The 20,160-nt window shown below is 36.7% G+C and overlaps 1 protein-coding gene across 1 annotated transcript; it reads right to left on the reverse strand.

The window, feature by feature from the left end:
• Positions 1-579: 579 nt before the first annotated feature.
• LOC127414724 (occludin-like) lies at positions 580-19,769 on the reverse strand. The gene is made up of 8 exons (XM_051652947.1): positions 19,494-19,769; positions 15,097-15,864; positions 13,875-14,036; positions 5,165-5,316; positions 4,238-4,456; positions 2,521-2,692; positions 1,993-2,034; positions 580-1,867 (listed from the first exon to the last, which is right to left on the reverse strand). Exons 2-8 carry the CDS (start codon positions 15,841-15,843, stop codon positions 1,766-1,768), a joined length of 1,596 nt encoding a protein of 531 aa, XP_051508907.1. The 5' UTR covers positions 15,844-15,864; positions 19,494-19,769; the 3' UTR covers positions 580-1,765.
• Between the last annotated feature and the right edge of the window lie 391 nt (positions 19,770-20,160).

Genomic DNA, 20,160 nt, shown 5'->3' on the forward strand with positions numbered 1-20,160 from the left:
TGTTTATGGATTGGCCCCATTCACTTCCATTGTAAGTCCATCACTGGAACCCAGATTTTTTATTTTTTTAAATGTATTTTTAAAGGAAATGAGGGGCAATTTTTCAATTATATTAATCAAAATTATGCCACAAATACTGTTTGAGCTTAACTTGTATTGAACCCGGAATATTCCTAAACGCAGTCCTTTGTAACTATTTACCTAAATATTTACCTAAATCCTAAACCATTTTTCAACTTTTATCTGCTTGAATGTTCTTTGTATAAATAAGAATGTCCTATAAATAAGAACCTACTATCTTATATGTATTTGAAACACTGATATTCAATTTATTTTATACTTAAATGTCTACTTTTCATCTATTTTTTATCAAATAATTACCTTAAATTGTAAACCCTACACATTTCTCCCTATTTTGTTATAGATGTTGCATATTTTTATGCATTATTAACAGAAAACAAAACTATTTAGGCTTACCCCCTAATTAATTTGACTAACATCAATGGACTGGACTGTTATTTCATTAACCATTTATATGCTAAAACTTCAAAAACAGGTGTAAAACGTAAGTTTAAAATACAAAACTTTATTTGAGAAGAGAAAGGACAACATATATGTACAGGTGAACACAAATGCTGTTATGCAAGTGAGAAAAACAAACAGGCATTAACTCACAAACAACCAGAAAATAAATGCCCAATAAAGGTCACTTTTAAATGTTTTCAATTTTTCGTACAAAAAACAAAACAAAACAGCAACAATATTTCATCTTGCATAGGTAGTTGATTAGTTAAGATATGAAAGCAGTTATTACTGTGTCCATATAAATCAAATGCAATGCTTTATAAACATTTACAACTAGATTAACAGTCCTTGTATAGTTGCATAAATTTGACTATATGCACAGTGTGCAACTGCACTGTTTGTTTTTTGTTTTTATAACAAAAATGTAAAGATCACAACTAAATATGAAATTCAAGTTTCTCTTTTTTATTTCAAATACGACTTATTTCACTGAGGCAGTTAGTTGTTTAAAAATGAAATGAGAGAAAAAAACAGAGTGACAGAGAAAGAGGTTTGTTTGTCATATTTTGTAAAGTTGTGCAAGTTATTGCACAAATAATCTCAGTTATTTCTGGGAACTGTTTTATGACCATATTCCTATGAAAGGAGAACTTTTTTTGTTTTTAACTTGAAAACAAGCAGTGCTTCAACTATTACACCTTGACACTTAGACACTCGCACACACTCACAACTCACAAACATACACAAGGAAATCGATTGCACAGTTGTCAATGCAGGTGCAATTACTCGGAGAGGATTGTCCACAGTACACGTCCTTCAACAAACACATGCACCAGTGCAATCAGCTGCCCTTGAAGTAAGCACTCACAACCACACCCATATTAAACACAAACAACTGAATTACATTATTTTGATGCTTTATGGCATTCTACGGGCTATAGGAAGTCACTGACTTTTAGGAAATAGAACAATTTCCAGATAATGCAAAGACTTCCCTATCCAAGACACATGAAATGGATGCTGGTAAATAATCCCTGGTCCTCGTTTCCAAGGTAACCTTCTGTAGAGCTCAGGTTAATCATAAGCACCTGGTGAGGCCACTGTTACAGCAGTTTAGAATTCAGGCAACTTTGATCACTCAGTTGTTTGCAGGCTTCGTCATGGCCGCCCATGCTCAGTTAAATGCAAAAGTGTTTAAAAACAGTGAGGGAGAGGAGGCGTAGTGCCTTAATGGAGCTCATTATAACTGACCGCGGTCGTAGCTCTTAACAATCCCTTTAATATGGAAAAGCTTGTGGCGCAGTTTGCGACATTGAAGCTTCTTGTTTTGATAATCTGGCATCTAAGAAGAGAGAGGGGGGAGGAGGGAGACAGTCTCATTAGCATAAAAAGCAAAGCGTATATTATATTTTTAATATGCATGAGTTAGATGTTTAGTCATACTTCAGTTTTATAACCATGCCTCACCCGTTTTAAGTCTTTCAGCCGATTATATTCCTCTGCAATGGTCTGTAAGTGAAATAAAAATAAAACAAGACCATGGACATTAGGCTTTATTTCAGATTTTTTTGTTAAGATTCATATTGGGGTGTTTTGTTTGAGGAGGCAAGCGAGGCAGTGCAGATTTTCTCAGATGAGAAAATAAATAATAGTACTGAAATAAAACAAAACAAATATAATGAAATATGGTATCAAACTATGTTAAACATTTAACACAGTTTTCATAAATGCGCAACGTACATCAAGATCATCACTGAACCATGACTTAAATTTTCGTATGTCTTCAGAAGACTTGGAATATGATGTACGAGTCACATTGACTACTTTTATTATATTTTGGGTCCTTTTTAAACATTAAATAGAACCACTCTATACTAATGTGTTCCGCATAAAGAACACAATAGAAAGAAAGTCATTGGAATGACAAAATGGTAAGTAAATCATGACAGAATTTTCATTATTTCCTGAATTACTCCTATTTTTTCAATTACTTACCTGGTACTTGGATGTGCCTTCGTCAAGTGTGTCCAGCTCTCTGCTGAGCTTGTTTATCTGATCACTGATGTCGTCCATTTCGGCACACAGCTCCTTGTAGGCCCTGAGATCTGAGTCAAACTCTTTCTTATACTCGTGTCGCTGGGCGTCAGATGTGATTTCTGGATACAAACTGAATGGGAATAAAAACAGATGTTTCTCGATCAGATGACACAGAAGTTTACATCTGGCACTGTGATGCATCTAACAGCCATTATGGACAGCAAATTTATATTCATATTTATGCATTTGGCAGTCACTCCAAAGCAACTTAGAGATTTAATTCTGTCATAATTTACTCACTCTCATTTTGTTTCAAACCTATATGACTTACTTTTTTCCATGGAACACAAAAGGAGATCTTAGGCAGGATGTTAGCCTCAGTCACCATTCACTTTCATAACATCTTTTTTTCCTCAGGTGACTGAGGCTAACAATCTGCCTAATATCTCCTTTTGTGTTCCAGGAGAAAGTCATAAAGTTTTGGAAAAACATGAGGGTGAGTAAATAATAACAAAATATTCATTTTTGAGTGAACTACCCTGTTAAATGTAATTAAATCTACATTTTGTACCAGTGTGTGCTTTCCCTGCCAATCGAACCTGTGACCTTGGCATTACGGGCGCTGTGCGGTAAAGTCAATAAAGCTTTTATATAGGGGCCTGGGTAGCTCAGCGAGTATTGACGCTGACTACCACCCCTGGAGTCGTGAGTTCGAATCCAGGGTGTTCTGAGTGACTCCAGCCAGGTCTCCTAAGCAACCAATTTGGCCCAGCTGCTAGGGAGGGTAGAGTCACATGGGGTAACCTCCTCATGGTTGCAAAAAAAGTGGATCTCGCTCTCTAAGTTGTGCATGGATCGCGAAGAGTAGCATGAGCCTCCACATTCTGTGAGTCTCAGCGGTGTCATGCACAACGAGCCATGTGATAAGATGCGCGGATTGACGGTCTCAGAAGCGGAGGCAACTGAGACTTGTTCTCCGCCACCTGGATTGAGGTGAGTAACCGTGCCACCACGAGGATTTGCTAAGTAGTGGGAATTGGGCATTCCAAATTGGGAGAAAAGTGGATAAAAAAAAAAAATAAAAATAAAAAATGAAGCTTTTATATTGAGCTTTAATAAAGCAACAAACCCCCTGGAGTAAACTGAGGTCAGATGTTTTGCTCAAGGGCACAAGTGTGGTATGTCATGAATGAACTCTTGTGGGTTTTGATCCTACCACCTTTCAGTTGCCACTCAATCCACAGAACAACACCATTAACCTAGTAACTCCATACTAAGATAGAAATCTAAGCAAAATAGTGAGATAATGTTTTCTCCCCAATTTGGAATGCCCAATTCCCAATGCGCTCTAAGTCCTCATGGTGGTGTAGTGACTCTAAGACCTCAATCCGGGTGGCGGAGGACGAATCTCAGTTGCTTCCACGTCTGAGACCCTCAATCCACGAATCTTATCATGTGGCTCGTTGAGCGCGTTACCGTGGAGACGTAGCACTTGTGGAGGCTTTACACTATTCTCCGCGGCATCCACGCACAACTCACCACATGCCCCAATGAGAGCAAGAACCACACATTATAGCGACCACGAGGAGTTTACCCCATGTGACTCTACCTAACGCGGGCCACAAAAAATTTCAGACGGGCCGGATTTGCACTACACCATGCCACAAATCCTTACCGTGTCCAAAGATCCTCGTCAAAATCGCAAGTGGTCTCTCCCCCCGTCGTGTACTCGGTTTCATACTGGGACTCATCAAGCTCAGGATTCCTCCTGCGTCTCTTGCCTCTGTGGGCGGAGGGTTTACGGACAGTGTCCGTTTGGTCGGATGGGCTGGAGCTCACTTCTCCAGATGGGGATGTGGAGTGAGATGGGCGGCTGAAAGGGCGGTCAGGGTAACTGTGGATGAAAAAACTTGAACAATATAATCACTATCGCTTACATCAGTTCTTCAATTGTGTAATTGTACTGCATATCTATCTATCTATCTATCTATCTATCTATCTATCTATCTATCTTCTCTAAGGATATATTGAAAGGGATTTTAACTTTGGGAACCCTACTGGTTGCAGTTTATAGAACAATGACAATAGCAATCACTGCTAAAAAGACAGAGACAGACATTGGTGAGAAAGACATTACATAAAACACTAATTATAATGAAAGTCTTACTTAACAGCTGATTAAGCAGTTTCAAAGAACATCCAAGTCAAAAAATGCAGTAAGTTTGACCTCAGGCCAAGACACATTATATCTGGTGTAATCCTACTGGACTTTATAAAACTTATGGCCCAGACTATTAGCATGATTGGCCTAAATATTTACTGAAAACACATTACTTCTGCAGATTATATTTTACCTAAATCAAGGTCGGATAAAAAAAAAAAAGAAAATGCCACAAACATTGACTAGTTTGAATCAGGTCTTGAGTAACTGTACAGCTAACTGGAATGCTTTTCCAAATGACTTATTAAGGCCTTAAGAAATAAACTTAGCTTTTCTGAGTTCACTTCCTGAGCAGGGACAAGCAATTTTGCCTGTTTACATGGAGCTCAACGTTAAAGTCTCCAGCTAGCCCAGGGCTGGAGCACTCACTCACTGACTTACCTTTTGATGTTGTAAGTTTCTGAACTGAAGACACTGCCAGTCTTTAGGGGGAGGGATCCTACACTGGGGGCTGAAGCAAGAACCGGAGCCATCTTCTCTGAAAACACCATGGATGCTTCTTGCACACTCTGTCCATCCTGTACATGGTTGACCTGAGAAAGAACAAACTGTTTAGTACTAAGTCTGCAAACTGAGAGATATATCTTAATTGAGAGCATTGATGTGCTTAACGGCAGGAAAGAGCATTTTTCAGATAACGCTCAACCAATGGCATGTGTCTGTGTGACCACTGAAAATGGCTCATAGATGTGAAGTTAGATCTAAGAAAAGCTCTAGCATCATTTGTTTGCAGATGCCACTTGTTTTGATACTTTGTTATCTAATGCAATGACATTCAGGCATTTTAAAGTGTCCAAATACATTCTGGGGCCACTGTATTTTGCTCTTTAATACTACTAATAAAAAGAACTACATCATTAAATCTGTCTCGAGCACAGATGTTTGAAACTGCACGCTGTGCAGAACATTATACAAATGCAGAAACAATTGTGAATCCATTGTTTAGCCTTTATTTTCCTTCTTCTAGTGTACAGGAAAGCCCATAAGGAAAAATAAACAAAAGTAGATTTACAATCTCCTGCTCTTCCTGTTGAAGTTTGATTTCTCAGTACGTGAATGAGTTTATTGCATCAAAAACCACACAATACCAATATTTAAGACTTATTCTTTGGAGTCACTTTTGGAACTTCTATGCATGTATAACTAAAAAAAAAAAAAAACGACACTGTAAAAATGTTTTATAAGGTGACTTAAATGAATGTTCTGGTTTCAATACAAGTTAAGCTTAGTCGAAAGCATTTGTGGCATAATGTTGATTACCACAAACATTTATTTTTCTTTAAAAAAAGGTCCCAGTGGAAGTGAATGGCGGCCAATTTTTTTTACATTAAAATACTCACTTTTTCAAACATATAATCACAAGACATAAAAGATATGTGTGTTAACATGATTTTAGTGTGATAAAATCACTTATAAACCTTTTCTGTGTAAAGTTATAGCCAATTGTACAACTTCGTTACCATGATGATGTAATGTCAACAAACCCTAAATTGAATATAAAATGACAATTTAAACAAATTTACAGCTCAAATAATGGAATGAGTTTTAACAGAGGAATTAATGCAAGTGCTTAAAAAAATTAGAAGCTTCACATTTCTGTGTTTAAACCCTCCAAAAATTGGCCATGTTCACTTTTATTGTCCCCATTCACTTCCATAACTATAACCTCGATTTTTTTTTTTTTTTTTAAAGAAAAAGAGGAATGAGTCTAAATAAATTTTAGTGGTAATCAACATTATGTCACAAATGCTGTTGATTTAGCTTAACTTGTATTGAACCTTGAACATTCCTTTAAAAATGCTTCATGTTGTAACATCTACATTAAGTCAAAACATATTATTTAATGTGATGGAATTAACCTCACTTCATTAAGTTACGCCAATGAAAGTAACTCTTTCTAAGGGGTAGATCAAGTAGATATATTGTAACTCCTCAAAGTTAATGGTGACTGAGGCTGTCAGTGCTTAAAACTTTGCCAAATGTCTCCTTCTGCTTTCCATTGAAGAAAGAAAGTTCTACAGATCTGTAACAACATGAGGGTGAGTAAATGTTGACAAATTTTTCATTTTTGGGTGAACTATCCCTTTAGGGTGACAACTGCAGTGTATTTATTCATTTTTAAGATGCTCGTTTGTAACTGACAGAGATTAAGACAAAAATTGAGAGAAGGACTGACTATACGGATATAAAGTTAAAAAAAAATCTGTGCTGTTCAAAGTGTGCTAAAACAATGAGAGCAGGATGAGTTTGTTTGTTCTGAAGGGGTAGAGGGTGTGTGTGTGTGTGTGTGTGGGTGGGTGGGTTTGGGTGGTTTACGAGGACATTTTTTTTAGGTTACAAACTGGTAATTACAAGGGTATTATACTATAAATGTGGTTTATGAGAACATTTCTAGTGTCCCCATAATACAAATCACTTAAAAAAAACATACTAAACGATGTTTTTTTGAAAATATAAAAATGCAGAACGTTTTTTGTGAGGATTAGGTTTATGGGTAGGGTTAGGGTTAGGGGATAGAATCTATACAGTATAGAGTACAGTATAAAAATCATTATGTCTATGGAGAGTCCTCATAAGGATAGCCGCACCAGCGTGTGTGTGTGTGTGTGTGTTCTGAGGAGGAAGCAGCAGGAAAGAGGGTGGAGTAGTGTTTCCCTGCAGCTGGGGAGAAAGGGAAATGCCACTGTGTGGAAGAGCCCAAGTCATCCAGGAATTCCAGCAATGCCTTCCTTGCAGGAGCTACAGCCACCACTGACCCATGATCACACTTATAAGCAGGAAAAGAATGCATGAGAACACAGAAAATAGAGCAGTTTCATGCTCGTAGACCTGCTTTTGCATCAGACAAAGTCAGATAGAGAGACAGAGAGAGAGTGCAAGGAAAAACAAGGAGAGAAAGTATTCAAAGGAAGTGTGTGGAACGCTGTCAGATCTCATAGATCTACTGAAACCAGCAGGGCAGAGAGTAAGAGACTGACTGGTCTCATGATGGTAGTAATTATGTTTCCAATGGACAAAATCAAACTGCACCCCACGGAGCCTCTGCTGCCAGCTAAGAGTTCATTAACAGCACTTGTACAAGGACACAACCTGTAGTCCCAAAGGGAATAATTATTGCTCAGAGGTTGATCTTTCATAGCTCAGGAGAGAGCTGAAAACACAACTGAAAAGCCACAACACAACCAAATTAAGCTACATACAGTGAAGTTAAGCCACAGCACAGCAAAACCGCAACACCACGAAATTAACAGAAAATAAATATTTTTAAGCATTATATTTTAAATCGTGTGGCAGTCTGACTCAATGCATGTGAGATTATGAGGCTGCTCAGAAGAAGCAGAGAGCTGCTCATCCCACTGCAAGTTACTAGACGAGTTTTGAACTTCAGGGGAGCGTTTCCCCAGAGCGTTTTGCTGTCTGAGCATTTTGCCATGCAATTGGGGGGATACAGCCTGCGAACAGTCCATTTTTGTGGGAGCAGGATACCTTATAAGTGCTGCTGGTACTAAAGAATAGGCACCAGTACTGTGACGCAATTTTTGCATCACTGCGGGTACTGCTTCGAGCACTGCCTTTGGAAATGCTGATGTTGCAGTATGTGCATTAACAGTGTTGCTGCAGTGTATTTAAAATCAAATTTAAGACTTTTAAAGACCTTTTTAAATACTTAAACAAATAAAATTAATACCATATGTCCATACAGAACAAACCCACACAATCTCAAAATAAATCATGTATGCATCACAGATTCTTTTACTTAAACAGTCTGAGGCACACATTCCACAAGGCCTTAAAACTTGTAACACTGCTCATCAGCAAAACAAGGTATCTGCAAGTTTAAAATACTCAAGACATGTTTTCCACATACAGTACTGTTGAAAAGTCTTAGGCACATGAGATGTTTCACAAAAGCATTTGTCTTAAGATGGTTATTTATATCTTCAGCTTTAGTGTGTCAACAGGAAATATAAATGTTAGACTCCCAAACATTACTTCTGCAAATAGAAAAGATTAGAATACAGGGAGCCCTGCAACAGATGTCATGGCCCCCACAGAGCCCCCCACTGAACATCGTGTTATTCTGAGATTACATAAAGAGACAGAAGCAATTGAGACAGCCGAAATAGATAGAAGAACTGTGGCGAATTCTCCAAGAAGCTTGGAACATCCAAGACAGAGGCTACAAGAGTCCAAATTGAATTAAATCCTAAAAGCAGATTATTGTGGTTATTACTATACCAATAATAACCAGAAAAAAAGGAGATGTGATGCATTACGCAAGACTTTTGACAATAAAGAAGCCCGAAATATACCGGGGACTCTTATTTTGAAATGTCTGTGTTGGAAGTGTCTGGGTGAGAAACAGATCAATATTTAAGTCCTTTTTTACTATAAATTCTCCTCCCTGCCAAGTAGGTGGCGGTATGCATGAATAATGCGAATCGCCAAAAATGAAAGAAGAAGATTGTGGAGGTGAAAGTGGAGATTTATAGTAAAAAAGTACTTAAATATTGATCTGTTTCTCACCCACACTTATTATATCGCTTCTGAAGATATGGATTAAACCACTGGAGTCATATGGATTACTTTTATGCTGCCTTTATGTGCTTTTTAGACCTTCAAAGTTCTGGCCACCATTCACTTGCATTATGAGGACCAACAGAGCTGAGATACTCTTCTAAACCTCTTTGTTTGTGTTCAGCAGAAGAAAGAAGGTCATACACATCTGGGATGGCATGAGGGTGAGTAAATTATGAGAAAATGTTCATTTGTGGGTGAACTTTCCCTTTAGTTTCATGGTCTTGTGCTTATTTCCGTTTTCTTAAGGCTTTTATGTTGTGTTGTGGCTTAATTTAATTGTGTAATGGCTTTTTTCTCTGCCTTTAAAGCATTTATTCCATTTAATTTAATGTTTTAATTGCTGTCTAGGAGAAACAACTATAATATTAAGGAGATAGCATTTATGAATTGTCTTTCCTATGAGGTTTAATCTCACACATTTTCAGTAACAAAATATTGTCAAAGCTGGACAACATACAAATACATGCTTTAACATACTTTTATTTGATGATCTTCTACAATTCAATTCATGTAATTGCTCGAATATTCACAGTAGTGCTTAAAATAGTCTTTTATCTCTTTCAGAATTGTTTTTTCCAAAAATATAACCTAGCTCTCAGCAGGTGTTAAGAGTTCACTTTTAAAAGACACTTACATTACATTGTGAAGCAGCCCCAAACTCCTAGTAATGTGCTCAAGTGTGTGATCGGTATCATAGTATGTTGTGTGTGTGTGTGTGCGCGCACGAGTATTGCAGTGTTAAGCACCCAGCTTAATGTGACTCATGTTCTTACAAGTTACAAATGTACTGTATCACTGAAACTGGCCACTCTGTATCACACAAATAAAACCACTAACCAATGAATTTCATGAACAAGCCTGTGACTAACTGATCACTTCAGTGCAGTACAGTGAATAGTGCTTTTTTACAGTTCACTGTAAAAAAATTATTATCAGGTAACCCAAACATTTTTCTTCAACACAGAAATGACCTGGTTTTATTCAAGTCAAAACTATTACTTAAAGGGACAGTTCAATCAAAAATTCTGTCAATATTAACTCACCCTCATGCCATTTCAAACCCGTATGACTTTCTTCCTTCCATGAAATCCAAAAGGTGAGGTAGGGCAGAATGTTTTGGAGTGACAACCTCAGTCACCATTCATTTTCAATGGACATAAAGAGTAGCACAAAAAGAAAGTAATAGAGTTTTGGAACGACTTGAGTGTAGGGCTGGGAGAGATATGGCTACAAAAATGATATCTCCTTATTTTTCAGCCTATTGGCGATATTTGATAGCCTATATATCTCTCCATAATTATGTATTAGCTCTGAAATGGTTTAAAAGGTATTTTTTATTTAATCAGAGAAATTTCAATCAAACCATAATTTCATCCAAACAGCTGTTGGATGTAGATTCTATGTTATAATTGCACTGAATAAAAAATCTATTTAAAAATAATGAAGGCATGTTTCCCACAGTTTTTCACTAACTGAACACGAGGGAGAATTAGATTTTTATTTTATTTTTCTCCCCTTTTTCTCCCCTATTTGGAATGCCCAATTCCCAATGCGCTCTAATCCCTGACTTGCCTCAGTCCGGGTGGCGGAGGAAGAATCTCAGTTGCCTCCACATCTGAGACTGTCAATCCGTGCATCTTATTACATGGCTTGTTGAGCGCGTTATCGCGGAGACGCAGTGCGTGGAGGCTTCACGCTATTCTCCGCGGCATCTACGCACAACTCACCACGCGCCCCACCGAGAGCGAGACCCACATTATAGCGACCATGAGGACGTTATCTCATGTGACTCTACCCTCCCTAGCAACCGGGTCAATTTGGTTGCTTAGGAGACCTGGCTGGAGTCACTCAGCATGCCCTGGATTCGAACTTGTGACTAAAGGGGTGGTAGTCAGCGTCAAAACTCGCTGAGCTACCCAGGCCCCCCTGGGAGAATAAGATTTAATCATTTTCTGTGATATGCAGTTTTACTGTATATTTAGGGGTCCAAGCACTGAAGGTGCAGGAACCCTATTGTATTTGTTCTGATTTTCTTATTATTATTTTCTGCCCTAAAAGTGTCTGGGCATCAGAGACTGTAAGTCGTAGAAATTCCAAACTTGGCAGGATGGTTCCAAATCCCCCCCACTACTCAGGCGTACAGACACACATCCTTCAGATACTAGGTGGCGTTATTGCGAACAAAACAAACAAAAATCACATTATGGGCCATAAATCTTGAACCGCAAGGGCTAGAAACAAAATTCATTTTTCCTCTGATTCCTTGCATCAATCAGTTTTACCCCATGGCAGAATTTTACTCCACCCCTTCGTTTTCCCGCTATTTTGGATTGTTTGAAAAAAACTCGTCCTAGGCCGTTTGCCCGATCAGAACCAAACCAGTGCAGAATGATTCAGCAGAGTCCCAAAATAAAAAGTTATCAAAGGAATTTTATCGTCAAACGGTATGCCAAAACGTTGGTAGTGGGCATGTCCATTTTACTAAAACGGTTATAACTTTTCAACGGATTGAGGTATTATCACCAAATTTTGTAAACTTATGTATTGGCTCATGCTGAGGTCACAACTTTGCCTCTTGGTGGCACTATAATAATTAAAAAAATAAAAATGGCTCTAAATATGAAACTGTTGTTCCAATCGAATTTTGCATGCACTGTCTTTGTCCAAGGTACCATCAAGGTCTATGAGCACAGTCGCATATCTTTAAAAACATGGCCGCCATCGACCAATCAGCTTTCAGCAGCTTTTATATAGGGTTGAATAAGGCCGATCGGAACTAAACTTGGTATGCCTATTTTTCTCTTGGCCCAAGAGGTCTGTGCAAAATTTGACAAAAGTTGGCTCCTTGGAGGCGCTATTGCATTTTACATGCATGTAAATTGTTGCATATGCTGCTGTGTTTAAAAAAGAAACACGTTATTCAGACCATGCTGTAAACCTCCTCATTCTAAACAACTTTGCCTTAAGCACCATTGGTTTGAAACAAAATATTCAATAAATACTTGAGATTATTTTAAAAGATTACTTTTTCGAACTAGTCGTAGGCCGTTCGCCCGATTGGAACCAAACCAGTGCAGAAACATTCTCTGGAGTCCCAAAATGAAAAGTTATCAAAGGAATTGTAAAATTGTAATTTATCGTCAAACGGTATGCCAAAACGTTCATAATGGGTGTGGCCACTTTTACTAAAATGGTTATAACTCTTGAACAGATTGAGATTTTATCACCAAATTTGGTACACTTATGTATGAGGTCATTCTGAGGACACAAATATTACTAACTATGGAACCGTTGGTCCGATTGACTTGAAATTTTGCATGCAGTTTATTTGTCCAAGGTGTCATCAAGGTCTATGAGGACAGTCGCATATTTTGAAAAACATGGCCGCCATCGACCAATCAGCTTTCAGCAGCTTTTATATAGTCAATTTGTGTAATTTGGCATCCACTGGATCATTTCTGTTAATTCTGATTATTTTGGTTATTTCTTCACATGTGCTTGGACCCCGATAATTGCCACTTGCGGCTATATTTATATTAGTATTTTATACAAATGATACATAGTATCTTAATAAAAAGCATTAACCTTCATATATTTTTATTAAAAAAACTTTGGAGCCCAGTTGAATACGCATAAGACTAAATTATAACTGTGAGACCTAGTCAAATTTATTATAAATATTTAATTGTAATATGCTGTATATTTATTAAATATTTTGTTATAATATTGATGTCCCGATTCCATTTTTTTGAGAACAAGTACGATTACAATACTTCCTATTTTGGTGCTCACTGATACCGAGTCCGATACATGTTTTTTGTTTTATTTTTTCTGAAATTCTATTTCAACAGTTTATTTCAACTTTATCATCAAAATGGTGTTTAAATAAATTAATTCATTAAAACTTTAATCAAATGAAAATATAACTATTAATTTTCTATTAATTTTCAACATAACATTGTTTATTTTATCAAATGAAATGCTTTCATATAGAACCTCACAGCACAATCCAAAATACAACATTGGAGTTATTTTTGTCAAATAAATCGCTGCATAACAGAGCATGACAGATGTGAGATATTGCTTAAATATACTAAGATTACTATTGATTTATTATTATTATTATTATTATTATTATTATTAGTAGTAGTAGTAGTAGTATTACAGTGAATATTACAACTATACAGTAGTGATCTATTTCTGTTTTGCAAAAACATGATGATGATGATGACAGAGGTTTCATTTTTTCGGTGAATTATCCCTTTAATGTTGAATGTTAATATATTGTGGAACCAAAAAAAAAAAAAATCTAAATGTATATGTCTTTCACATAGTGCTTGACAATATTTATAGGCTTGAGACTGACCTTTCATCCCCTATGGTTGTCAACTGCACTTCCACCAAGTTGATCTGGGTGTGCCACTTAGATAGTGACCATGTGTTACTTCCTCAATGCATTATGTGTATTTTGTCTCAACATAGGTAAGTAAGTAGTAATAAAGAAACTCACCCAGTCCTCCACATCTCTGCCCTCTGTTCCTGCCATTAGTGGTTGATCCCAGTAGATGTTTGGTTTCCCGTAGCACCATATTGTACTTCTGGTCTTATAGGAGAAGAAGGCTGCCACAACCAGTGCAACCACAACCATGAAGCCACAAACCATTGCAACTGCCTGAGAAAGACACATTTGTAGTGTTGATTCCAACAGATCCAGCAGACTATTTTTTTTTTTTGTCATACTAACCTCAATTATCATCACCACTTCACCTACTCATGCTTAGCCCTAACATTAAATGAATACTCTGGGTTTTTTAAATGTTACCACACAAAGCAAATTTTTTTAAGTTCATATTTTTCCAGTGTGGGAATACTTTTCTAGGTGGATGAATTTCTGGTTATTCATTACAGACATACTTTCTATGGATACAGATTGTTCCATGTAAACAATGCTTAAAAGAGTGTTGTATCACATCTCTTTCATGTCCATTCCTAGTACCTTTCCTTGCGAAAGTTGCTGGGTCGAATTTTTTAGCTGATCATGACATGAGTTTGTATATAACTATGCACAGATCTAAGCATTCTAAGGTTGGTTAGCGATTCTATTTTATAGCAACTCTTTAAGTGTTATGGTTATACTTTTAAAATAGTGTGTACTTGCATATTTTAAACATTTATTCACATTGATGCCTCATAGGCTTCCTTAAATGTGTTTAATTGAAGACTATAAAGAAACCAAATTAAATGTAGAAAAAAATTTATTAAGGTCCTGTAACTTTAAACTCTACCTCCTGGGGGCCTGGGTAGCTCAGTGGTAAAATACGCTGGCTACCACCCCTGGAGTTCGCTAGTTCGAATCCCAGGGTGTGCTGAGTGACTCCAGCCAGGTCTCCTAAGCAACCAAATTGGCCCGGTTGCTAGGGAGGGTAGAGTCACATGGGGTAACCTCCTCGTGATCGCTATAATGTGGTTCGTTCTCGGTGGGGCGCGTGGTTTGTTGAGCGTGGATGCCGCGGTGAGTGGCGTGAAGCCTCCACACACGCTATGTCTCCGTGGCAAAGCGCTCAACAAGCCACGTGATGAGATGCGTGGGTTGACGAACTCATTCTGAGTTCTGAGTTCGTCCTCCGCTACCCAGACTGAGGCGACCACGTGACCACAAGGACTTAAAAGCACATTGGGAATTGGCCATTTCCAAAATTGGGAGAAAAAGAAAAAAAAAAAAAATAATGTACCTCCTGAGGGTCCACGTAGCAGTAGTGGTACAAGTACTGGTCATACCCAGGAAAGCCTGGCCCCATTCCAGTCACACTGCTGCCATAGAGTTTCTGACACATCATGATCATGGGGTTGTAGTACGCGCTAGAGGAGCTTTGGGCCATTGGGTTCACTCCTACAATGTAGACAATGTTTATAATGCCCTGTATTGCCGCCATTATAGAACTAACAATGAGCACTGCCAGGTAGAACTTTCTACTGCGGAACGTGCTTGATTTGGAGAAGCTGGTTATGAAGAATCCCAAAGAGATGACAAAGTTTATGGCGGCAACGGCGATCATGCTCGTCTTTGCAGAGTAAGGTGTTGGGTAAGAATTGTAGTAGCTTCCATAGCCACTTCCATATCCATAGTTACCTCCGTATCCATAGCTACCACTTCCATATCCATACCCAGGATAGCCAGAAACATATCCACTTCCATAACCTATTCCATATTGTGTGTCCCAAACCAGAGTCGAGGCCACGCAAGCAAAGATTCCGAGACAGAGAACTATTACTGTCCCTACCATAATCTTCACGATTCCTGGTGGGGAGAACCACTTGTAGAAATGCTGTGGCACCTCCTCGCCAATGTAGTATGATCCTGGAGGTGGAGGGTAGGAATCAAACTCACTCCGTGGGTCTTGGAAGCTTCCAGGTGGTCCAAAGCCACTGGTTGGAGGGGTGTACATAGGGGGACTATTGTAGGGCTGTTTCTCAAACATCTCTCAAAGATGATCAATGACCTGTTAAAAAAGGTAAATGGCTGGCCTTAGATGGAGATAAAATGTTCAAAAGTACAGTGTAGATATTTATAGATATTTCCCATATCACTTGATATGTCTTAATCTATGTATGGCTGCACCACACTGTTTCAGTGGATTTCAGCTAGTGGATCATGACACAAAATGGGTTGTTCAGGGTTGCAATAAGCTGGGAAAAAACACTAAATACAATTAATAAAATGAAACTAACCGTATAACCGTGCATAGTTAGGATAGCAAAATAAATAGGCTTATCAACTTTTAAAAGGGAGGAGAAAATGCTTCCAATATCTTTTGCTATTGATGTCAAAGGCTGTATGTCCAATCGAACTCTACTGTATTTTGGCACAAATTCGTCTGTCACTTGATAGAAGCTTGCCGAATTAGGCAGACACCAACATGTTGTGTAACATGCCTTAATTCTCAAAAACCATAAATTACAAAAACAAAACAACACAAGGTAATATAGAATTAAACAGATCCCAGACGGGTTCAACTGCAATAAGATTAGCATGGTTTGTGACAACCACAATGTGTTTTGGGAATTAATGGCTGCAGACATTAATATTATTTAAATTATTTGTTTTTTTATAATTTTATTAATATTTTAATGTACAAAATAAAATTATTAATAATAATAACTTTTATTATTATCCTTATTATAAAATGCATTGTTTACATTCATTAAGGACATTTTTTACTACACTATACATTTTAAAGTAAAGTTAAGCTTAATTGACAATATTTGTGGCGTAATGTTGTAACTCATCCATCCTTTTATTACTTACAGTAGCACTTAAATTAATTCTTCTGTTAAAACTCATGTATTATTTGAGCTTTAGTTGTTTAAATCGTAATTTTTACAGTCGTTTAAGGGTTTGACATTAGATCGTCATGGCAATGAAGTTGTAAAATTGGATATAACTTAGTAACACAAAACACAAAAAAATCATGTTAACACATATTTTGTTTATGTATTGTGGCTATACTTTTGAAACAGAGGGTTTTTTAACGTTTACGGATACAGTTATGGTTAGTAAGCGATTTTATCACACTAAAATCATGTTAACACGTATAAAGTTTAAGTCTTGTGGTTTAACTTTGAGTTTAGTGTATATTGACTGGCCCCATTCACTTCCATTGTAACAGCATTATTGTTACCACCATGATTTTTGCTTTTTTTAAATAAACAAGGGGCAAGTCAAAATAATTTTTTGTGCTTATGCCACAAAACCTGTTGATTGAGCTTAAGCTTGTACTGAAACTGAACCTGGAATAGTCCTTCAATGATTTTACACAGTCACTGAAAAACGTTTATTTTACTTACACTGTCATGTTTTAACTACTACACCATGAAAAACAATACTCACTGTTTTTGAATACACAGCACTGATTTAACAGCACAAAATTCGTCATTAAATGTCTTGGGTCAGCATATTGACAGTGAGTAATAAATGCTCAGTCCAAAATGACGTTATGCTGCAACCACAAGCTATGTAATCTCTCTGCTAAAATAACTGTGCTGTTTTTCAGTGTGAGGTAACAACAGAGAGTAGAGTGGAGACATCGGCACCAGGGATCAGAGAGCCACACAAAGCCACTGTTTACAGGCCTGACCGTGGGAGTTCAACTCAGTATGAACAATTGTCCAGCAATGTCTTTGAAATGCAAAGATTCCAGTTCTTGCCAAATATTTTGTTTGTTTCATTTCAGATCATATATTTGAAGGGGAAGATTACAGAAAGGGCAAAACCAGAGAGAACAGATTTTGAATATGCAGTGCATCTAGAACTACACAAAAAGACATCAAATACTGCACTCTTTCCAGGAAATATGTTAATTACAATATAAAATAAATGAAGTAATTTAAGAATTGCATGTTAGCTATACTTTTAGAAATTAGTTGTAAACAATACAATCTCATAAAATTACAAGAGAACAACAAATTATCTCAAAGGAAGGGATCAAATATAAAACTAAAACATGGACTCCTGGGACTTTAACTCTCTTCGATGTTAAAACTCTTTCTCCTATTCCAATTTAAAGGGATAGTTCACCCAAAAAGTACAATTCTCTCATCATTTACTCACCCTAATGCCATCCCAGATGTGTATGACTTTCCTTCTTCAGAAACAGATACATTTCTTTTAAGTCTTTTTTTTTTTTAACTATAAATCTCCACTTTCACTTTTAATTTTTTTTTCACATTTGAAAGTGAAAATAAAAGTGGAAATTTATAGTAAAAAAAAAAAAGACTTAAAAATGTATCTGTTTCTCACACACACCTATCATATAGCTTCTAAAAAGACATGGATTTAAACACTGGAGTCTTATGGATTATTTTTATGTGGCCTTTATGTGATTTTTGGAGCGTCAAAGGTCAGGCCACCTTTCACTTGCATTGTATGGACCTACAGAGCTTAAATATTCTTCTAAAAATCTTTGTTTGTGTTCAGCAGAAGAAAGAAAGTCATACACATCTGTGATGGCATAAGGGTGAGTAAATGATGAGTGAATTTGACTTTTTGGGTGAACTATCCCTTCAATAGAGACTGTTAGTAAACAGTTAGTAAATGGTTAGTAAGCCATTTGTATGGTTATTCTACAAATACATAAAGAAGCGATTTTTTTTAGTTACTATGTGTTCACCTACTACCCTGCCTCCCCCAACTTCTCTCCTTTGTTGTAGCAAAAAGTCAAGGCTGCACTCTTGCCTATGCATGGTTACCATGGTAATTAAAGGCCTGAGGTAAAAAAAAAGAAAAAAGAAGGTTTGATTGGAAAAACACAAGAGCTTCACTGTCTAGCCCACTCTGGAGAGGGGGGTGCTTACGTAGGCACACATAGTTGTAAGGATCAGGTGTCCTCAAGAGAATCCATTCTTATTTACTAACATGACACATCCCTTACTCAGGATGTTGGAGGTCTGATTTAATTTATGTGTGTGTCTATTGATCTTTGGAATGACCTGCTTAATAACAGCAGGTGAGAGAGTTTATGGTAGACACAGGAGCTCTATAGGAGAAAGCTCTGTGCCATTACAACAAAAAAAAGTACTGTGGTGATACCATGGTAAATTGATAGTATTAATTCCATGGTAAGTTAATATGTACCATGGTACCGAATGATTACATTAGTACTTCAAAGTACAAAAACATGGTATTTGCACAATGCATGTCCAAAAAACCATGGTTGTACTGTGGTACTTTTTTGTTATTGTAAGAACTCTAGTCATGTTAAAAAAAAAGGTTAACAGGGAGCAAAGATCACAAAATATGTTATTGTTCACTTTGCTTGTCTGTAAAATGGCTGCATGTGACTACAGCAAATAGTTTATTATTATTATTATTATTATTATTTTACAATAAATTTAGCCATAAAAAAGAAAGAGTAAATAATATGGACACTGATTCTTTTCATATCTAATTATTTGTATTTTACACCAAAGCTAAAATGATAATTATATATATATATACATACATATATATATATATATATATATATATATATATATATATATATATATATATATATATATATATATATATATATATATATATTGAACAGCCTAAAATGAATAGGCTAAATACACAAAGTACTCCATAATTTACCTTTTTTTGAATGTGTCTTCACCTGAAGAAATGACGATTAAAAAAATATATTTTCCAGATTCTTCTTCTTCTTCTTCAAATTTTTGCTCCAGTAGATGTCAGCAATATCATCCAAAAAAAATTAATTAAAATAAAATAAAAAACATCTGATGGTTCACCTGCGCTTGCATGCAGTGAAACGAATTTGAATGTGTCTCAGTCAGACATCTATTTGTAAGGATTCTCCCGTTCTGACGTACGAGATGTGGGTGATAAAACGCATGAATCGCTGTGAAAATAAACTTTGCGAACAAGAAGTTTACTTGGAATCTTGGGACTTGACTCGACGCAGTCAGCCAGCTCTGAACCATTCCTATTGGACAAAACCTGCGGAGAGGCGGACGGACCATGTGTTTGTGCAACTACTGTAAAGTTAGTAGTGGATAAAATATTAAAATGCTAATTTAAATGACAATTATATTAGTTAGATTTCTTTTATCACAATATATATTTTTTTTAAGTCAACAAAGGGGGGATTTTAAATAATTGTACATCGTTGGTTTGAGCAGTTGTTGTCATACTGTAAAAAAAAAAAAAAAAAAAAAATGTTTGGTCTGGTAACCTAATTGCTTAATCGCCTAATTAAATGGAATGGTTTTATTCAAGTAAAAAAAAAAAAAAAAGTTTT

The sequence above is a fragment of the Myxocyprinus asiaticus genome, chromosome 24, assembly GCF_019703515.2.
Source record: "Myxocyprinus asiaticus isolate MX2 ecotype Aquarium Trade chromosome 24, UBuf_Myxa_2, whole genome shotgun sequence".
NCBI classification, from domain to species: Eukaryota; Metazoa; Chordata; class Actinopteri; order Cypriniformes; family Catostomidae; genus Myxocyprinus; species Myxocyprinus asiaticus.

What these genes read in the sequence shown, in the direction of transcription:
- LOC127414724 (XM_051652947.1), bottom strand. Translation starts at nt 15,843, where the DNA reads ATGTTTGAGAAACAGCCCTACAATAGTCCCCCTATGTACACCCCTCCA. An exon ending in AAGGCACATCCAAGTACCAG is followed by an intron (nt 2,035 to 2,520) that starts GTAAGTAATTGA and finishes TTTCACTTACAG; the next exon opens with ACCATTGCAGAGGAATATAA. An exon ending in GGCTGAAAGACTTAAAACGG is followed by an intron (nt 1,868 to 1,992) that starts GTGAGGCATGGT and finishes CTCTCTTCTTAG; the next exon opens with ATGCCAGATTATCAAAACAA.